Raw genomic sequence first — 16,767 nt, 5'->3', positions numbered from 1 at the left:
TTAAACTGGAGGGTTAAATTGGGCCGGAATAACCTGAAATGGCGTTAACATTACCTTCAGTTAACGAGTAATTAAAGCTGATAGCAAGGTTAATGCGTGTTTTTTTTTTTAGTTTATTCTTTGTGTGCTTGTACATATAGTATTTTTGTGAAATGTCTTACAAAATAAAATGAAGCACACTAACTTTGTGTTATTCTGAGGTTACATGAGTGTACAGTTGTGCACTGTGTTGGACACACAGTGCACAACTATAAACATCAGTTTATGATGCTGAGTGGATTAATTCACTGAATTCTACATTTGACACTACACTAATAACATTGAATGGTTGGAAATCAGCCTGCATAACATCTCCTGAATTTATTTGGCTAAATCCACAAAGAGCAGTGAAAATGGGAGAAGCACCACAGGTCCACTGATCACAGTCTGTACTCAAAGAAAAATCCACACGTTATTATTTCACTCGCTTATTTCTAAGTGATTTCCCCACGCTGCACAGCTACGCCCAATCTGACAAACACCACTTTAATCCCCATGTATTACCATGCTATTGCTTTCCTATAGCTTATTTCGTTTTTTTGTTTTTCAGTCACGGAGCGGGGACCCTACACCAAATGCTCATTTGAGTGACAGCAGCTTCACACCAATAGCTCTTCGTCAAATCAATAAAAGTGAGTGTGAAAGGGTACGAAGGTAATGGCATGTTGCAAAATGTCAACTTTTCCCAGACACTGCCTGCAAAGACAAAATACAGCAGGAAATCAAATTCATGGAAAAACCTGTAATCTATGTGAGGACATTCTACACTTGAATGACTCTGCAGAGATTTTGACAGCATCTCAACTTAACAACAAAATAAGAGAACAGTGGAAAGGTTCTCTTCACTGGGGCTTGAGACGGGAATAGCAGTGACCAAACATTCAATGCAACCTTCAGCTTTGCTTACAATTCTTAATTTTTGATATATCCCTCAATTTTACTAAAAGGTTAAAAAGAAAATCACTAGAATCATTACACCCAGTTCTGAGGGTACTAATTTAAAATAAGTACACTAAGCACTTGTATGTTAAAGTAACTAGTTGTAAAACAGAAGACATCTTCTCCCTGTTCTGTGTATATATATATGCAAACCAGGAAACATGAGGGCATCACTTGTGTTAACTTAAGAACAAGTACTCGCTGTACACCAGACGAATACAAATGTCCAAGCTGCTCTTCTTGATGGTAATGAAGCATTTACTGTGGAAGCAGTGTCTCTCCAATACTGACAACTGATTGGTAACGCTGCACGCAGAATGGCGGGAGCCCCACTGAGCAGAAAGAGATCTGCACTCACGTGTAAAAATTGCAATCACAGACCAAAGTAATTTTGCTGAAATGCCACGTTACCTTAGTAAGCCTGAAAGATGATACTAGGGAAGTGTTAGGAACAGATGGGGCATACATTTTTGTTTCACAGCAAGTAAAACATAGGACTCTCTGTTACTCTCAGTGAGATTTGGAAGTTGCCAACTGGTCCTTCCACATTGCTGGTACAGGAAAGCTCAATCGCACACAATGTTGTACTGATGAATGCAGGCGGCGTCGCAAGAACACATCAGCTTGAGAGTGCAGATATCCCCCAGCTTGCTTTAAGGTGTAATTATTGTAAGGTTAAACATAAGTTAAACCAATACCTGTGAAGTTGCTGTTATATAGCACCGGCACCTATTTCATTCCAATTCGAGTTCTAGCTAATAGCTTTAACAGAATGAGTAGTCTTGTTACATCAAGGTTGCTCTTCTCTTCCATCTCCAAAGGAGTAACTGCTTTTTAAGCAAATACCTTCTTGATATTATTAATCCTGTTTAATGTCAGTGGCCAAGGAGGCTTTTTCATGAACAGATTTAAAGAACACGAGAGTTCTCAGTAGCTTTTTAACATGCAGAGTTTGTCTGTGCGTTCATGATGTACAGAGACAGCAAATGCTCCATGCTAAATGATATAATAGCCTCTACTCATTCTTGATATCCTGGATAAGCCTTCCTGAATGATAAACATTTTTTTTGTGTTTTCAATTATCGAGTGGATAAAATCTGTGATTAACTGAAATGATTGCGACATCATGTAAAGGTTTTTGATGAGTTTCAGACAGAAAAGCATGACTTTTGTGTGTTGGCAAAAAAGCTCACGAATATTTGGCTCTCTCTCTCTCAACTACCCCGATTGTATGAGTCATTAAGTACAATATGACTGACCTTTGAATGATTCATAACTAAACATCCAACCAGCGATGGTTGAGATATAATTAGTGACGATAAATATCCAATGTTGATCCACAATGCGCTTTTATTAGTGTCAGCAACTGTCAGTAAACTCTGGGGATCTTGGTGATATCCCACCATGTATGAAAGACTCTGCTAGTGAAAGTAAATAAGAATAAGAACCAGTTTAATGTGCCAGCACTTTGAGTAATTACTTTACCTGTGCTAATTGTGCCGCATATAATCAAAGTAACCCCAACGGATCCAGTGTGCGGTTATATGTGTAGCACAGAGACTAGAGTAAGAAGATGGAATGATTTTTTCCACATGTATGCACCTTGACAAAAGTGTATGTGGAAAATAAAAAGTCTCTTGACCACTATGAAAAAAAGTAAAATAAAAGACATCTCAAAAATACGTCTATCCAAAGGTCATCGTACAGAAATAGGGCAATATGAGCATAATATGAATGGGCTTTTCACTCACCCAAACTTTCCATAGCGACATTTTCTCCCATATACAAAGATAAAATGATGCCAACTCATGCCACACACAGGCAGAAGCTTTGGGGTCAGTTTCATGGATGCTTAACATCCTTCAGAGTTAAATGCGGTGCTTTCGGGGACCACGAGGAGGATAAGTGTGAGCTCAGAGGACAGATAACATGTTAGGGAAGATCATTTGAGGAAGACAGTGAGGTCAAATCTTGTGGTCTTTTTCTGTGTTTTCTAAACAGTTGTGAGCTTGTAATTCTCTGAGGAAAACTACTAGAAGATGATCAAGTACATCCAATTCCTTATAACTTTGCACTTGCCAGGAAGAATGAAACATGCAAATGTAAGCCCCCCCAGGAAGCAGGAATGCAATTAAGGTAAGCTAGCCTACTAGCAAGGTTAGTGCTGCTGGATCTGAAGTGCCAGATAGCACCCCCAACACAGCTTCCCTCAGGACTCTTACTCTGCCGGCTGTGCAATGAACCGGCGACCCTTACCACACACCTCCCTTCTCAACACAGCCACTGGTGATAAATTACCTAATCCTCCTATCCCTAGCTGTTTCTATTATACACCCTGAGCCTGTAAAGAACAGCTACAAGGAGAAAAAGGGGGTTGAGAGAACAGACAGCAAGAGGTGGGTGTGAAAAAAAAAAAAGAATAGACTTATTGACAGCAACACAATGACAGTGGGAAGATGCACTGGGCAAACAAAAGCAGGAACTGGCAACCATAATCTTCAGTATCAAAAGGACATGTGTGCATGTCATTTTTGATGTTGAAAATCGGGGGCACTCAGAACCACTTAGCACTGCATTTGCAGATAATTGTGTCTGACAAAATACATCTTCTAAAAGATCCACAGATAGGGCTCAGCGTCTCGTGGTGTATCATTTCAGAAGCATTGGGAATGTCGTAAGTATGAGCAAACCAACAGTGTTTTTCTGCAGTCTTTAGGACGTTTAAAGAATATTCACACAGATGAACGTGATTCGTGCACATCACTCAGTCATCATTTCAGCTGAGCTGAGAAGCAGCAACCAAAGGACAATGACATCAGTGCTCAAACCCTCCCAGAGGAGTGCTTGTTGTCTCTCACGCTGGTACACACACTGCTATGGAAACTAGCAGGAATGTGAGCATGCATCAGGGTTAAAGGGATAACGCAAGGCACATACACACTGACAAAGAAACAGAAAGGCTACAGTGTCAGTCCACTGAAAACAAAGCTGACACATGACCAAACAGTTCCTGACCAGCTGTATACGACAGCCTGTGTTCAAATTTTCCCCTATTAAAAAGCACCACAGAGGTCAACTGAGGACCAAATGACTCACTGTCTTTGCTAAAGGAAAGTTCACCAACAGTGTTTTAATCTAAGAGTGCAGTACAGCAGGTCTATTACTGAGCTTGATTTCACAAGTGTCTGCGAGAGATGTGGTTTCATAGTAGAGTGCTGCCAAAGCCCGGATGGCACGCATCCTATCAGACCGCTCACTGTACCAGCTGACTGCTACGGAAAGAGCAAGAGTGTGAGAATGTGCGTGTGCCAGAAGTTAAAGGGACACGGCAGCCCATGGGCACACATTTAGCCACGCGTGCTTATGCAGTCAGCCATGCTTATGCATGTGCACAGAAACAAAAACTCCCATCTGTTTCCTATCTATATGTCAAACTGAGTAGATAAAACTTGGAAAAGGGCAAATAAAGCAGCTGCAACACACACACACACACACACACACACACAAACAGAAGGCAGCTTTCTCTATACACTGGGCAGCCATTCAAACAGCTCTCAGTAACAGTAACCAACAGCAACCCTAAAACCAGCCCCCTTTCCCTTCCTCCTCAAGAGACGCAGATCCATTGCCCGGTTAGGGGAGAGCCGACTGAACTAGCACATAGAGTGCCTGAGAGTAAAAAGAGGCTGTAACTTTACCCACTCTGTCCTTACTGAAGTGCAGCACTACCCCCGCCCCCCTCTCCTCTTAAAGGTTAAGGGGGTTAATTATTCAACATGAGAGGGGATTTTAAGGGAGAACTGAAAGTGGACACAAGTCAACATAAACCCCTCTTTTGTTCAATTCATCCGCTCTCTCGCTGACTCTGAAATGCACTTATTCCCATGAGCAGAGGTATGAGTGGAGGCTTTTTTCACTCTTGGATGTCCTCCATGATAAGCCGCACACTCAAGACGCACACTGCAAGACTACACTCACACACAGCTGAATGAGAGCGCACTCATCCTTCTCCACATGTTCACAGCTTCTCGGCAAAAAGAACAAGAAGACACCGTCACTTCACTCCCAGCGTGGCTCTCTTACCATTGTGGTTGTGCTGCAGGGTCTCAAGCACGCTGGCAGAAGAGTCCGTCGCTCCCAGCTCGGCCAGTCTGCGGCTGGTGGCGCTCAGCTCTGACCGCAGGTTGGTCACCTCCTGGCTGGCTGACTGAATGGCCCCATCGATGCGCTGGGCAAGCTGCTTGTTGTCATCCATCATTTTCAGGATTTTTGCCTGAGGAAGAGAGGGGAATCCAGACAAGGTGTCATACTGACAAGTTGACCATTTCCTGGGAAGGAAGGTGCCCCCAAATAAATTCCTCCTTTTTTTCCCCTGTTCTGATTGCTCCTTTTCCCTTTTTGTTTTATGAGAAAGCCAAGTTAAATCCTCAGAGCAGTTAGTCCTTTCCCTTAAAGAGAGGCGTCCGGCTCAGGGGAAATGTGTGTTTGCTGGAAGGAGTGTACGTTTCAGAGGCTGTGTGTGTGTGGTGAGAGTGTGTCAGTGTGCAAGCATGCCTGTGTGTGTGTCTCTGAGAGTTCGGTAACAGCATGAGTGTGTCTGTGTGTGCATTAGAGCGCCAGCACTGCCCCTGTGAAATGTGCTCCCCGCAGCTGACTGTTGAAAGGACACAGAGCATTGAGAGATGACAAGCGCCTTTTTAAATGGACTGTACCATTCGCAGAGAAAGGCGAGGGGGTGGGGGAGCACGCTAGGACACATAAGCACATGGAAAATCAGAGTCTCTCAACACAGCTGTTTTCAGGAGATATTGTCTGAGTTTCTGGGAATGCGTTCATTGCTGAACAAACTCGCAACAAATTTCTGTAATCCGGTGAAAAAGGACTAAATCGAAACACTGCAGCTTTTTCTCTTTCTAACTTTCTGCATGCAAATCCTGCACAGGACTTGTGGACAAAGGGAAGGAAATCATTAGTTTGACAAAGGAGCAGTTGTGTGGAGAAAACAATAATAGTTGTGCAAACAGGGCTTTTTTTTCACATTATCACAGCGAGGTATTCGTCCGGCAGACAAAGGCGTTTTTTGAAGCCCTGCTCTAATGTTTCAGGCTGAAGTTAAAGAGGAACATATTCATCCCTTCAAATGTGCTCTAACATTATCATAACACATTTTGATATCCATTGAGTCGACTCGGATATTATTATGATAGGAGTGTTCAGAGTAACTCAGTTAAGATTTGACATATTATTCTGTATAGCATTAAGCGGGGGGCTCTGAATGCAATCATAGGCTCCTTCCTGCCTATCCTTTAGGCTAAGAATGAGCTTTAGCCCAAGGCTGACTGCCACATGTGGAAATGTCCTACATGCTGTGTGACTAACTATGCAATACATACTTTTTTGTATCTGTATCCAAAATCTATGCTCTGCCTTCATAATTGTAATTCTTCTTGCTTCCTTCTTTCCTTTGCAGTGCCACAGAGGGGTATCTGCAGCGTGGCTGTGAAAACTGCTGCTTATATATTAGAAGTATTGCAAGACAACAACATTACTTTCAAAATGTAAAGTATACCCCAGAAACTGAACAGGAGACAGACTGATTGCGGAAGCTTTCTATATAGAAAAGCCTCACGACGAATCCGGTGCAGCCCATTTGTAAGTGAGCAGAGCTGACAGGGAATAAACATGTTTCTCAATAGTCATCGGATACAGGGCTTAAAGGATTACACTGCCTTTCTTTTTATTGTCACTGCACATGTAAGCATAGTTTGGACCCATTTCACATCATGCATTAGCTTGTTATTCTTGTACATGAATATGCAGTATTAAGTGAGCAGCTTATCTGAACCAGTATCAATAAACTAACAGTGAACACATGAAATCATCGCTCTAAAGTCAACTGAGTCAACTGTTTTGCGACTGCATCTTTCACAACTGTGACTTCAGTATAGTGATCAATATCATATTTTGATTCCCAACCATAAATGTGGGAATATCTGACTTTCTACACAATCTTTTTACTCATTAATGATAACTTCATTAGGGCTGCACCACACGCACGTCTTTCCAAAGATATCAGCCATCGCCAGTTTTTTGACTCTTCCTAATGCTGACACACCTCCAACTGTTTTGACAGCAAGCACTTATAATTAACCTCTCTGTATAGTCATCTTTTCCCTTTAGGACTGAGAAAACCTGCCTCAGTTGCCAACCTAGCACCCCAACTCCATCCTGCTATTTTTCAGATATAATCTGACATTGGTCTGCCAAAGCATGCCCACTCACTCAGCAGTACAGCTGTGTTGTTATTGTTTCCCAAGGTTGTATGAACTAAGACCCCAACCTATCCTGCATGTGGTAAACACAGATCAGCCACGGCACTGCACAAGCCTGGGTAGCGTGCAACTGCTGTGTACCGTAGCCTCAGGCGCTCTGCGAGTGTGTGGGCCAAATATTGAGTTGCACACGATTTGCTCAAGAAAAAAAAACCCAAAAACTTAACTGACCGCTTAGACTATGCAGGCGAGGAGATTTAGAAGAAAACACACACACACATCGTCCACCCGTTCATCCATCTGCAAGACACGAGTCACCCCTCCCTCTTAGTAAGTGAACATCATGCTGTTATTTATAGACGACCCTGCCGCCGCATATGATACATTAGTCACAGAGGAGGGCAGGCATAGACTCATACACACGCTCATTCTAACACACATACACAGGGCAGCTAATAATCCCAAAGTCATCTGATGTTCATTAATGAAATTCAGCTCTTGTCAGGAGTGCTAAAAGTCAACTGGGCCCTTTTGGGTAATCAAGATGCCGCACTATCAAAGTCTTTGCATCTTTCTGTACAGTCCTTTACTGTTAGAGCAGCGGTCCCCAACCTTTTTTGCGCCACGGACCGGTTTATGCCCGACAATATTTTCACGGACCGGCCTTTAAGGTGTCGCGGATAAATACAACAAAAATAAAACTAGCACCGGTACCGAAAAAAAGAAGATTTATTCATAACACACATGAAAAGACCCAGGAAAACCGAGTTAACGATAATAACGATAACAAAATAACGCTGAAAACCAATAAAAACCCTGAAAACCATACATTTCACACCTGAGCCTCTACTCTCGCGGGCCGGTACCAAACAACTCACGGACCGGTACCGGTCCGAGGCCCGGGGGTTGGGTACCGCTGCACTAGAGTATGTCTATAAAATATGCTTATACTATATGCAGGTATGCACATTAGGGATGGTCAGGCTTTTCAATTTTTCAAATAAACATTAAATTGAATATAGTTTTAAAATTTTTACTACAATTTGTATGTGTTACATTATGTATTTCTTACTACCAGCGCTCGGTAGTAGGTTCTGTGCTGTTACCACCAGAAGATGGCAGTAATCCAACTATAGGCTATGTAAGAAAAACGTGTTGCTAGACTAGTAAAATGCGGCTGACGCAGTGAGATTCCACGCTAATGTACTAAGAAGACAGACCCCTTGGGTTTAAGGGCTTTACAAATGCAATGTAATGTAAATGTCATGTTTTATCTGGCAAAGTCTGTTATTATGTTTTTACAATGTCTTATTCATGGAGCCATATAAACATGAAAATACAAGTTACATGTGACTTTGGATTCTGCCATGCATTAATAAAGCGGTATTTCCATTTTCCCTCAAAAAATAGCCTACAGCAATAAGGGGTCTTGGAAAGAATTGGAAAGTAGTTTTCTAACTGAACTGTGGGAAGAGTGTGGATGAGCTGATTACAGTGGGTTTTTCTTTTTCTTATAGAAGCCAGTCTTGCCTCCGCCTTTCCAGTTATTTCAGGCTGTCAAAAATAAGCTCCTCTGTAAATAGGTGGGATAATTTTTATTTTCATGGGCTTTGGGACATAAAAACACTAAGGATAAAATCACCAGTTGCTTCAAAATAAGGTTGAATGGTTTTGGGGGTTCTTTACACTTCCCTGCAGGCTATGTACAAGGTTTTGTGACAATGCAGTCATGTTTATCAGAGCCAGAATGATACAGGATTTTTAAAACCGATGCTAATATTTGGTCATTTAAAATGCGATATTTTGTTGTCTGTTGGGTTTATCGCTACGTTTTTTTTCTTTCAGATGCATGAAAAATACTCAGATTACCCTAACTTTGTTATTTGCACTTATTTACGCTTTGCCTGACTCTGCTTGGATTAGCTGATTGTTGTTTGTGGCTTTTTGCTAACAGGGAAAGTTGCAGAGTGCTCTCTGGTGGACAAAGTGTGCAACGTCAACACTCGAAACATGGCTGGAAGGTGTTTCTCCTGTCTTTTCTTTTATCGGCAGTTAAAAATGCTATCAATAATCTTTCAAATAGCTAACATCAGCCAATAAATCATTTGTGTTTTCTATTCCGCCAGAGCACCAGAAACATTTGCATTAGCCAGGAAAGCAGTGTGTCGACTTACACATGTCTGCACTTTAACAAGTAGATACTGAACACATGCTAACACACAGTTGAAACTGTCATGTATCTTGACGTGCATCACTGCAAACAACAGTATCGGTTTTCCTGTTTAGCTATTGATTAGCTCCTTGGTGGTGCAGGCCGAACCACCACCATTTTTTGGTATCTGGGAATTCTTCCATTGATTTCTAGTCAGGATTTGTTGAGCGTGACATCTCTTGTCATTACCTGAATAAATCTACCATTTTCCTGCTTGTTATGTTTGTTTTCTTTGTTTATTTTTTGCGTAACCAATTAAAACACATATCCTCATGTTCCAAACATGAACATATGAATTTGTGTGTCCCATACACGGGCCATCGTTTCAGTTTCTTTCTTTGTGTCTTGAATGTGTCTGCTGGTCACTGCAGTGAATAGGGACCAAGTGTATCAGTAATTAGTGGGTGTGCTTTGAGTTAGGATTACCATATGAATGGTGACAGTAGGGAGTGGGATCAGTGCTATATAACCACTCATCACTGTGCTGCAGCACCCTGTAGACATTTTACAGGCAAGTCACTGGAATCAAAAGTCATAAAAAAAAGTTTCAGGACAGAAATCTGTATGCAGTAGTTTTTTAAGCCTCCATGATTACATTTTTTTACTTACATGGGCAAGATTTTGTTGTTGGGCAATAACAGCCAAAACTTACAAGCTTTCTCTAGCATGGTATTTGTAGCCTGGCAACAACAGGAACCAAATTCAGCTGTGCTAACAAAATAAACTAAAGAAAATTCCTACATCTGTTACAACTTTTGACAGTGTTTGCTTATGAATTGTTTTAAGTGAGTTTCCTAGCCTCTGTTCTCAACTAAAAAGCATTATGTTAGGAAAAAAAACACTGAACAAGTCTAAGTACATCTCAAAGAAAAAGACAGCTATTTTGCTAGAAATTAAATTTTACACTATTCTTTTGTTTGCCCTCACTCTAGCATAGCAAATGCATTAACTCTGCTTTCTAAATCAACTCCTAAATAGGCGCAAATGATAGGATATAAGAGAGTGTTTATAAATTTGGTATAAATCATTTTTCCTTTGACTTGGTGAAGCTCACAGTGGTATGTGCAAATGAAAATTTTCTATATGCCTGTCTTTTTTATAGACCTGTCAATCAGACAACATTCAAAGAGGGGTTTTTTTTTCCTGTATTGCCTCATATAATTGCTAAAAGATTCAGCCAGGCATTCAGAGACTGAGAGGCGTTATTTTATTATTTCTATAACACTAAGACAAGTGCTGCTAATCACTGGGTGTGCCCAAAGGGAAGTTTTTACAAAAGACACACAGACTACTAATCTATATGCAAGTGTTCACTCACAGTCTTTGTTGGTCTGATAGCAAAGGGATATGTGAATAGACATTTCTTGTAATCCGAGCATGACACCATTCCAAATCTTGTAACCTCCAGAAAGGAGGGTGTTCTATATTTTATAGTACTTTGTGCTTTCAGGAGTTTGCCTCTAAGTCAGGGACCATTGCTTTACCAATAATCTAAAAACAACGTATAGATACCTGCACCACAATCTGTGCTTACTGCCTATGCCCCTGCAATGCAGAACTTATGGGCTGCACCAAAATCACCTGCCTATTGATAGCATCTGGAAAGGCCAGCCAATGAGGTGGAAAAGGTGCTGTAATGCAGGGCCAGGCTGATGTGAATTCCTGCATTTGTGGGGGTTTTTTCAGGCAAAAGGAAATGGTTTAATGTCCCCAAAGGAGTAAGGAAATTGAGTTTTTGTAGCTGAACGCTATCTTCATGCCTTATCAAGATCATCTTATCGCAGGGGAAGGGGGGACTGGACTTAGCAGGGAAAGTGTTACCTCTCCTGGGTCAGATCACACGGGACACACAAAGTAACAAACACACACTGTGGTGGAAAAGTGGAGGATCACGCTGAGGAAAAGACGACGCACAGAGAGACATACACTGACAGAGCTGTTACCCAGTGAGACCTCAATATGATTCAAGAGTGTGTGCACTAATTATAACTAATTTAGTGCAGAAAATCTTACATCTTGCTACAGACACAACAGACTACACAAAGGAAGGAAAACAAACGTCTAAAATTCCAAAACTTACTTAATGTTTGGAGTTTTTTTATTCAGCACCACTTTGTAGCATGCCACTATAGAGACATTTTATCTGCTGGGTTGCGATTTCATGGAATGCGCATTTGACTAAATGTTTTAGCGTAGGTTTAGTTGGGGCAGCGTACAGAACTGAGCTCAGCCAGCAAATCTCAGTGTCAGCCTACAGTACATCAGCTGATGGCTCAGCTGATTCCCTTCGTATTTGCAAATCTAATGTGCAGCGTGTTTTTTAAGCTGCTTCAGATTCTTTGCTCACCCACCTCCGCCCTTCATGCTTTTCATGCTAATTCCCAATTTACTTGATGTCGTGTCCACCATGATTGATGCCTGCTCTGTTCTGTGAAGCCGGTCTCGCTGCCGCTGCTGTAGCAGGGCAGGAGGTCCCAAAACAGAGCCATGTTGCAAATATAATTTACTGCAGGTGGAATAACAATCTTATTGTGACTAAACCTTCTACTCTGCTACAGTTTACTGATTGTTTACAGCTCTCCACAATGGAGCCACTCAATTTTGTGACCTAAGGAGAGCAGACCACCTCCCTAAGCATCGGTGTTTCATCTGAACAGAATTAACAACTCGAATATAAAATGCTATATACATATATATATATATACATATATATATATACATATATATATATATATACATATACATATACATATATATATATATATATATATATATATATATATATATATATATATATATATATATACACACACAACTTCATCTGTTATGGAAGATAAGACAAACTCTGACAGTGATCGGGTCTTAATGATTTGATTACTGCATGATGCCTTGCTGCTTTGTGCCAACTTTTCTTTAAAAGCACATTGATCCAGTTATGAGCCATCTTTCAATACAAAATAGAAATCGCACAATCTCAGGTGTGCATAAAGCATCATTACTTCAAAAACAGGCAAAGTTACTGCGTGATATAGGAGGTGGTGTAAGCTCATTACACAGGAGTGGGTGTAATCTAGACAAAGAACAGACGCGAGCATTCTGAAAACACAGAATTATGTTCACTGTGCTGTTTATTCTCAACCCCGAGTGTCCTTTACTATTCAAACTATGTGAAAATGGATATGACAGAGCAGCTGGAGGATAGGAACAGACGACTCTCAGTGCAGCGGTAGCTTTCTCTCTAACCCCAAGAGATTAGCCGGACAGTTGTATAACTGAAAGGTCATAGGTTTGATTCCCACAGGTATTAGTCTGAGCAGGTGAGCCGGTCAGTGTGGGCACTTTCATGATGTTATGAATAGGTGTAACGACATCTCAAAGAAAACGGCAGTCTGGTTTGGTAACCTATTTTCCCTCGAGTCGTTTTTACAGTGTAGGAGATGAAAAAGAGGTACGACACAAAAGTAGAAATTAAGCAAGGGCCCTCTTCCACCAGTCAGGAGCGGTTTCAAAAGATAATTATATACAGTTTGCATTTGAAGAAAAATTAGCGAATAACAAATTATAAAGGGAAAAAATTAAATAGACCACAGCTAACCAAATGAATCAGAACAAGACCATTAGGAAGGTAAAGGAAAAGTCACTAATTGGCTCTTAATTCAATCAACATTAATCAAAAGCTCGCTTATACATCACGTATTACAAGACAGGTATAAATGAGAATGAATAAGTTCACTTTTGAAAAGGATGAATCGTTTTGAAGACGGCAGCTTCAGCGTAATTAATTCGTGTAAGTGCATTAAACTAGGATTAGAACTTGAGGGGCTCTCAGGTGCATGCTGGCCAAAGCCAGTGATCCCACTCCCAGGCTCCACCTCTCCAGCTGCTTCGTGGAATTCACCCACCTAGGGAGTTTTTAGGTAATCATGCCTCGATAAAGGAAAATGTCACACATATTAGAAAAGTGAATAGAGAGAATTCTACCACAAATAGACCATACAGAGTTGGATATAGAGGCAGAGAAGAAGAGTTCGTGACTGTATGATTTTGTATTCATTTGGTATTATCAGCATCGTTTCCAGTATTTATAGTGTTCCAAAAAGCTTCAGATCTTTAAAGAGTAAAACAGTTTTCTGCAGTTGGTAATTTGGCTGAGGGAAAAATAAAAGGTTACTCTGAGCTTCAGAAATTTGTTGCAGGGATGGGAGAACTGCCAGCAAAGTCTCTCCAGTCACAATCCATCATGAAGTCACCTCCATCAAGACTTTATGGTAGAGCAGGTAGGACGAGACAAGTCAATTTGACAGGCACACCTGGCATCACCCTTGGACTCCTCCAAATGGCATTTAAAAGACTTATGAGGATAAAAAAATAATTCTATAGTGTGAGGAACTATGTCTCGCTCACTATGTTTGGCAAACACAAAGCACTTCTCATCATCTGGCTATAACAGCATCCTAAAAGTGATGCATGATGGTACTGGGGTCATCTCAGAAGCAGGGTGAGAACAGAAGTCTTAACAGAAAATCAGGTCCAGAGCGCAGGGACCTGTAGCTCGGCTCATGACTTACCTTTCATCACAATAACACAACAGCAATTTTATCTGTATTAAATCAATGTTTGCAAAAAACATACTGTTTCATTTCACCGCATATGATTACTCAGCCAAATTCACAACTACAAAAAAATCGATATTTCTTTAATCTGTAATTCTTTAAAGAGTCTGCAGCCAGAATCATCTCCGTGAGGCAGGCGACTCGTGTCAAACAAAGCTACCGGTGCTGTGTGGATATCGATGCCTCCGCCGTCCTTGCCACCATCAGCACTGCGTGTACTGCCAGCTAAGGAATAAAATACACAAATACAGCCGGGTAAACACAGTTTGTTGACACATACAGATAAGTTTCCCACTCTGTCTGACAAGAGGTTTGAGGTGAGGAAGAGTGTTACTGGAATAATTCGCATTTCATCCCAACTCTCCCAGTTTCTCTAATCTCTTGTTCTATTCACACTAAGCTCCTGTTCATATTTTCCTGCCTCCACATGGTCACTGACAGTGTGAGGCACATCCAGATAGCAAAGGAAAAGAGATATTTTTTTCTGGGAAAGCCATAAGTAAGCCGGCTCTGTGGTTAAAGCTCTGGGGCTAATCTCCGACACAAACAGGTCTATGGGCTTTGATGAGAATTAAGATACACGTTCCTTTGAGGTGAGACAAGAGAACAAAGATGCCACACTGGGTTTTTGGCAAAGGATATATATATATACACATATATATCCCCTTTTTATTATACTACTATCTACTGAAGGCTGTGTTTGTGTTAGGAGTGGCTGAAGGAGATTTTTTGCCTAAGCTATCAAATTAAACCAAATATATGTTATGAAGTATGTTATTATTATTATTATTTGATATTTTTTAAAGCATTTTAAAAGTCTTTTTGAGCCTCATCTCCGTTGCCTTTTATTCAATCATGAAAGTGGAAAAATCTGGTCTTTTAATCTTAATGAAACACCTTCCAAAGGTGAACCTGGCAATGGTGCACTATTGAGTGAAATATTGAATAATAAGCCTGCTACTGGCAGGGACTCACTTTTGATCATGTTCAACGGGGTAGGAAGGTGAGGGCTTAACTGGCTTTTAATAACATACTAACTACTCATTTTTGTGCTGTCTAAGAAATGTTTTGGAGCCTAATTTTCAGATTCCTTTCTTTCGTTTGTGTGATGTGATGACTACTTTGTGTTGTTCAAAGGACTGGAAACATTTACTGTAGCCAAACAGAGTCAAATTCTAGCTTAATTCTAGGTTTTGTCACATCACAGACAGAAAAAAAATCAGGAGAAAAAACATACATTTAAAATGCATTTCATGACAGCCAGAAAAATCACTCCTGATCAGCGTCAGTGGCTGCTGACTTGAGCTCACAGATGGTCAATTTTTCTTGCTAAAGGGAACGCGTGGCGTCACTTGTGATGCTGTTAATGTTCTGTGAACTAAAATGCCAGGATGAGCGTTCAGTAGTTAATTGTAACTGTTTATATGTCAACATGTAGGTCCGCCTCAGTGTGCGCAATGGAGAATAATTGCATGTTTCAGGCTGAGGGGCAGCTCTTGTTTCTTCTGTTTAGTATGCAGCATCTGTCGTCCCTGTGACGAGGACTGAGAGAAGCACTGTTCAGGTGCTCTGTGGTGTGGGGAGGGGGGCCGCGGTTGATGACGGCTGGCTTGATGCATCCTTTCAAAACCATTTCCCCTCTAAGGCACAGCACATGGACGTCAAGCTTTTCTACGCTTCGACAAGAATGATGGCAAATAAATAAATAACACAAATATTCAAAGAGATTTTATACTAGCAAAACACTTGATTGGCGTTTGGAGTTTTATAGATATATAGCACCTCTCAAAATGAAACAAGAAAATAATACTTTTAACTTCTGAGGAATTTAATCTGATTTATATGCTGTTAGTGTTTGTTTTGATTTGTGTACTTAATGTAGCAGATTTGTAATTACCAAATAAAACACCAATAGAAAATCATTTTCGTTTTTTGAGGCGTCAGAGCCCTCTACATTTGTTTTGTCCTTGGAAATTTGGCACGACAGATGAACTTCGCTGTAATTTGATCGGCGTATTATCTGTATGGGAGAGGAATATAAATAGTTCATCATTTAACTTCCTCCAGCAGAGTCTGGGCTTAAAGCAGAAGGTGGGCCAAATATATTAGATACTGCTTTGCAACATCTGCGATTTCAGCACCCCATATATTACCATTAGTCCATTAATCTGTGTACTTACATGAAACAGCATAACCTACTTAGCACAGAGGACAAACGACTACTCGTTCCCCTAAGTTTTTATAGTCTGGTCATTTGCTATAACTGCACATAGGACAACTAACACAGGAATGACTCAGCGAGGGTTAGAGCTAGCTCCAATAACATGTAAAACACATGTAAGTACATTGTATTTTATGGCACATAAAATACAATTTATTGTATTTTCACTTCAATTTGAAGCCATGATCAGTCTTCATCATGGCTATTTTCATCAATAGATTGTTTAACTTGGAAGGAACAGTGCAAAATTCAGTGAAACAGAATTGGCCGAGTGCTAGTGCCGAGTATAAACAACCTGAAAAATACAGCACCAAGCAATCATCACTTTTTCACTGACTTCATTCAAACTCTGAGGCTTTTCTAAACACAACAAAGCGTCCTGAGTTTCTCATGTTTGTGTCTGTGCAATCCCACTTCCACACTGCTCCACAGAGAAAGCAGACTGGTCAAAGGCTGTATTTCTGAACTGCG

The 16,767-nt window shown here is 40.8% G+C and overlaps 1 protein-coding gene across 5 annotated transcripts in view; it reads right to left on the bottom strand.

The window, feature by feature from the left end:
- Positions 1 to 16,767, bottom strand: part of kazna (kazrin, periplakin interacting protein a) — a 198,226-nt gene that overhangs the window by 125,315 nt on the left and 56,144 nt on the right. For all 5 annotated transcript variants that reach the window (XM_085258563.1, XM_085258562.1, XM_085258566.1 and 2 more), the window contains exon 4: positions 5,062 to 5,251. In XM_085258563.1, the coding sequence (XP_085114689.1) occupies positions 5,062 to 5,251 (190 nt within the window). The remainder of the gene's footprint in view (positions 1 to 5,061; positions 5,252 to 16,767) is intronic.

This window comes from Mchenga conophoros, linkage group LG20 (genome assembly GCF_057382185.1).
Source record: "Mchenga conophoros isolate Kocher_MC1m ecotype Shallow Benthic linkage group LG20, M_conophoros_male_GT1.1, whole genome shotgun sequence".
Lineage (NCBI taxonomy): Eukaryota > Metazoa > Chordata > Actinopteri > Cichliformes > Cichlidae > Mchenga > Mchenga conophoros.
This window is presented reverse-complemented; position numbering and strand designations above follow the sequence as displayed.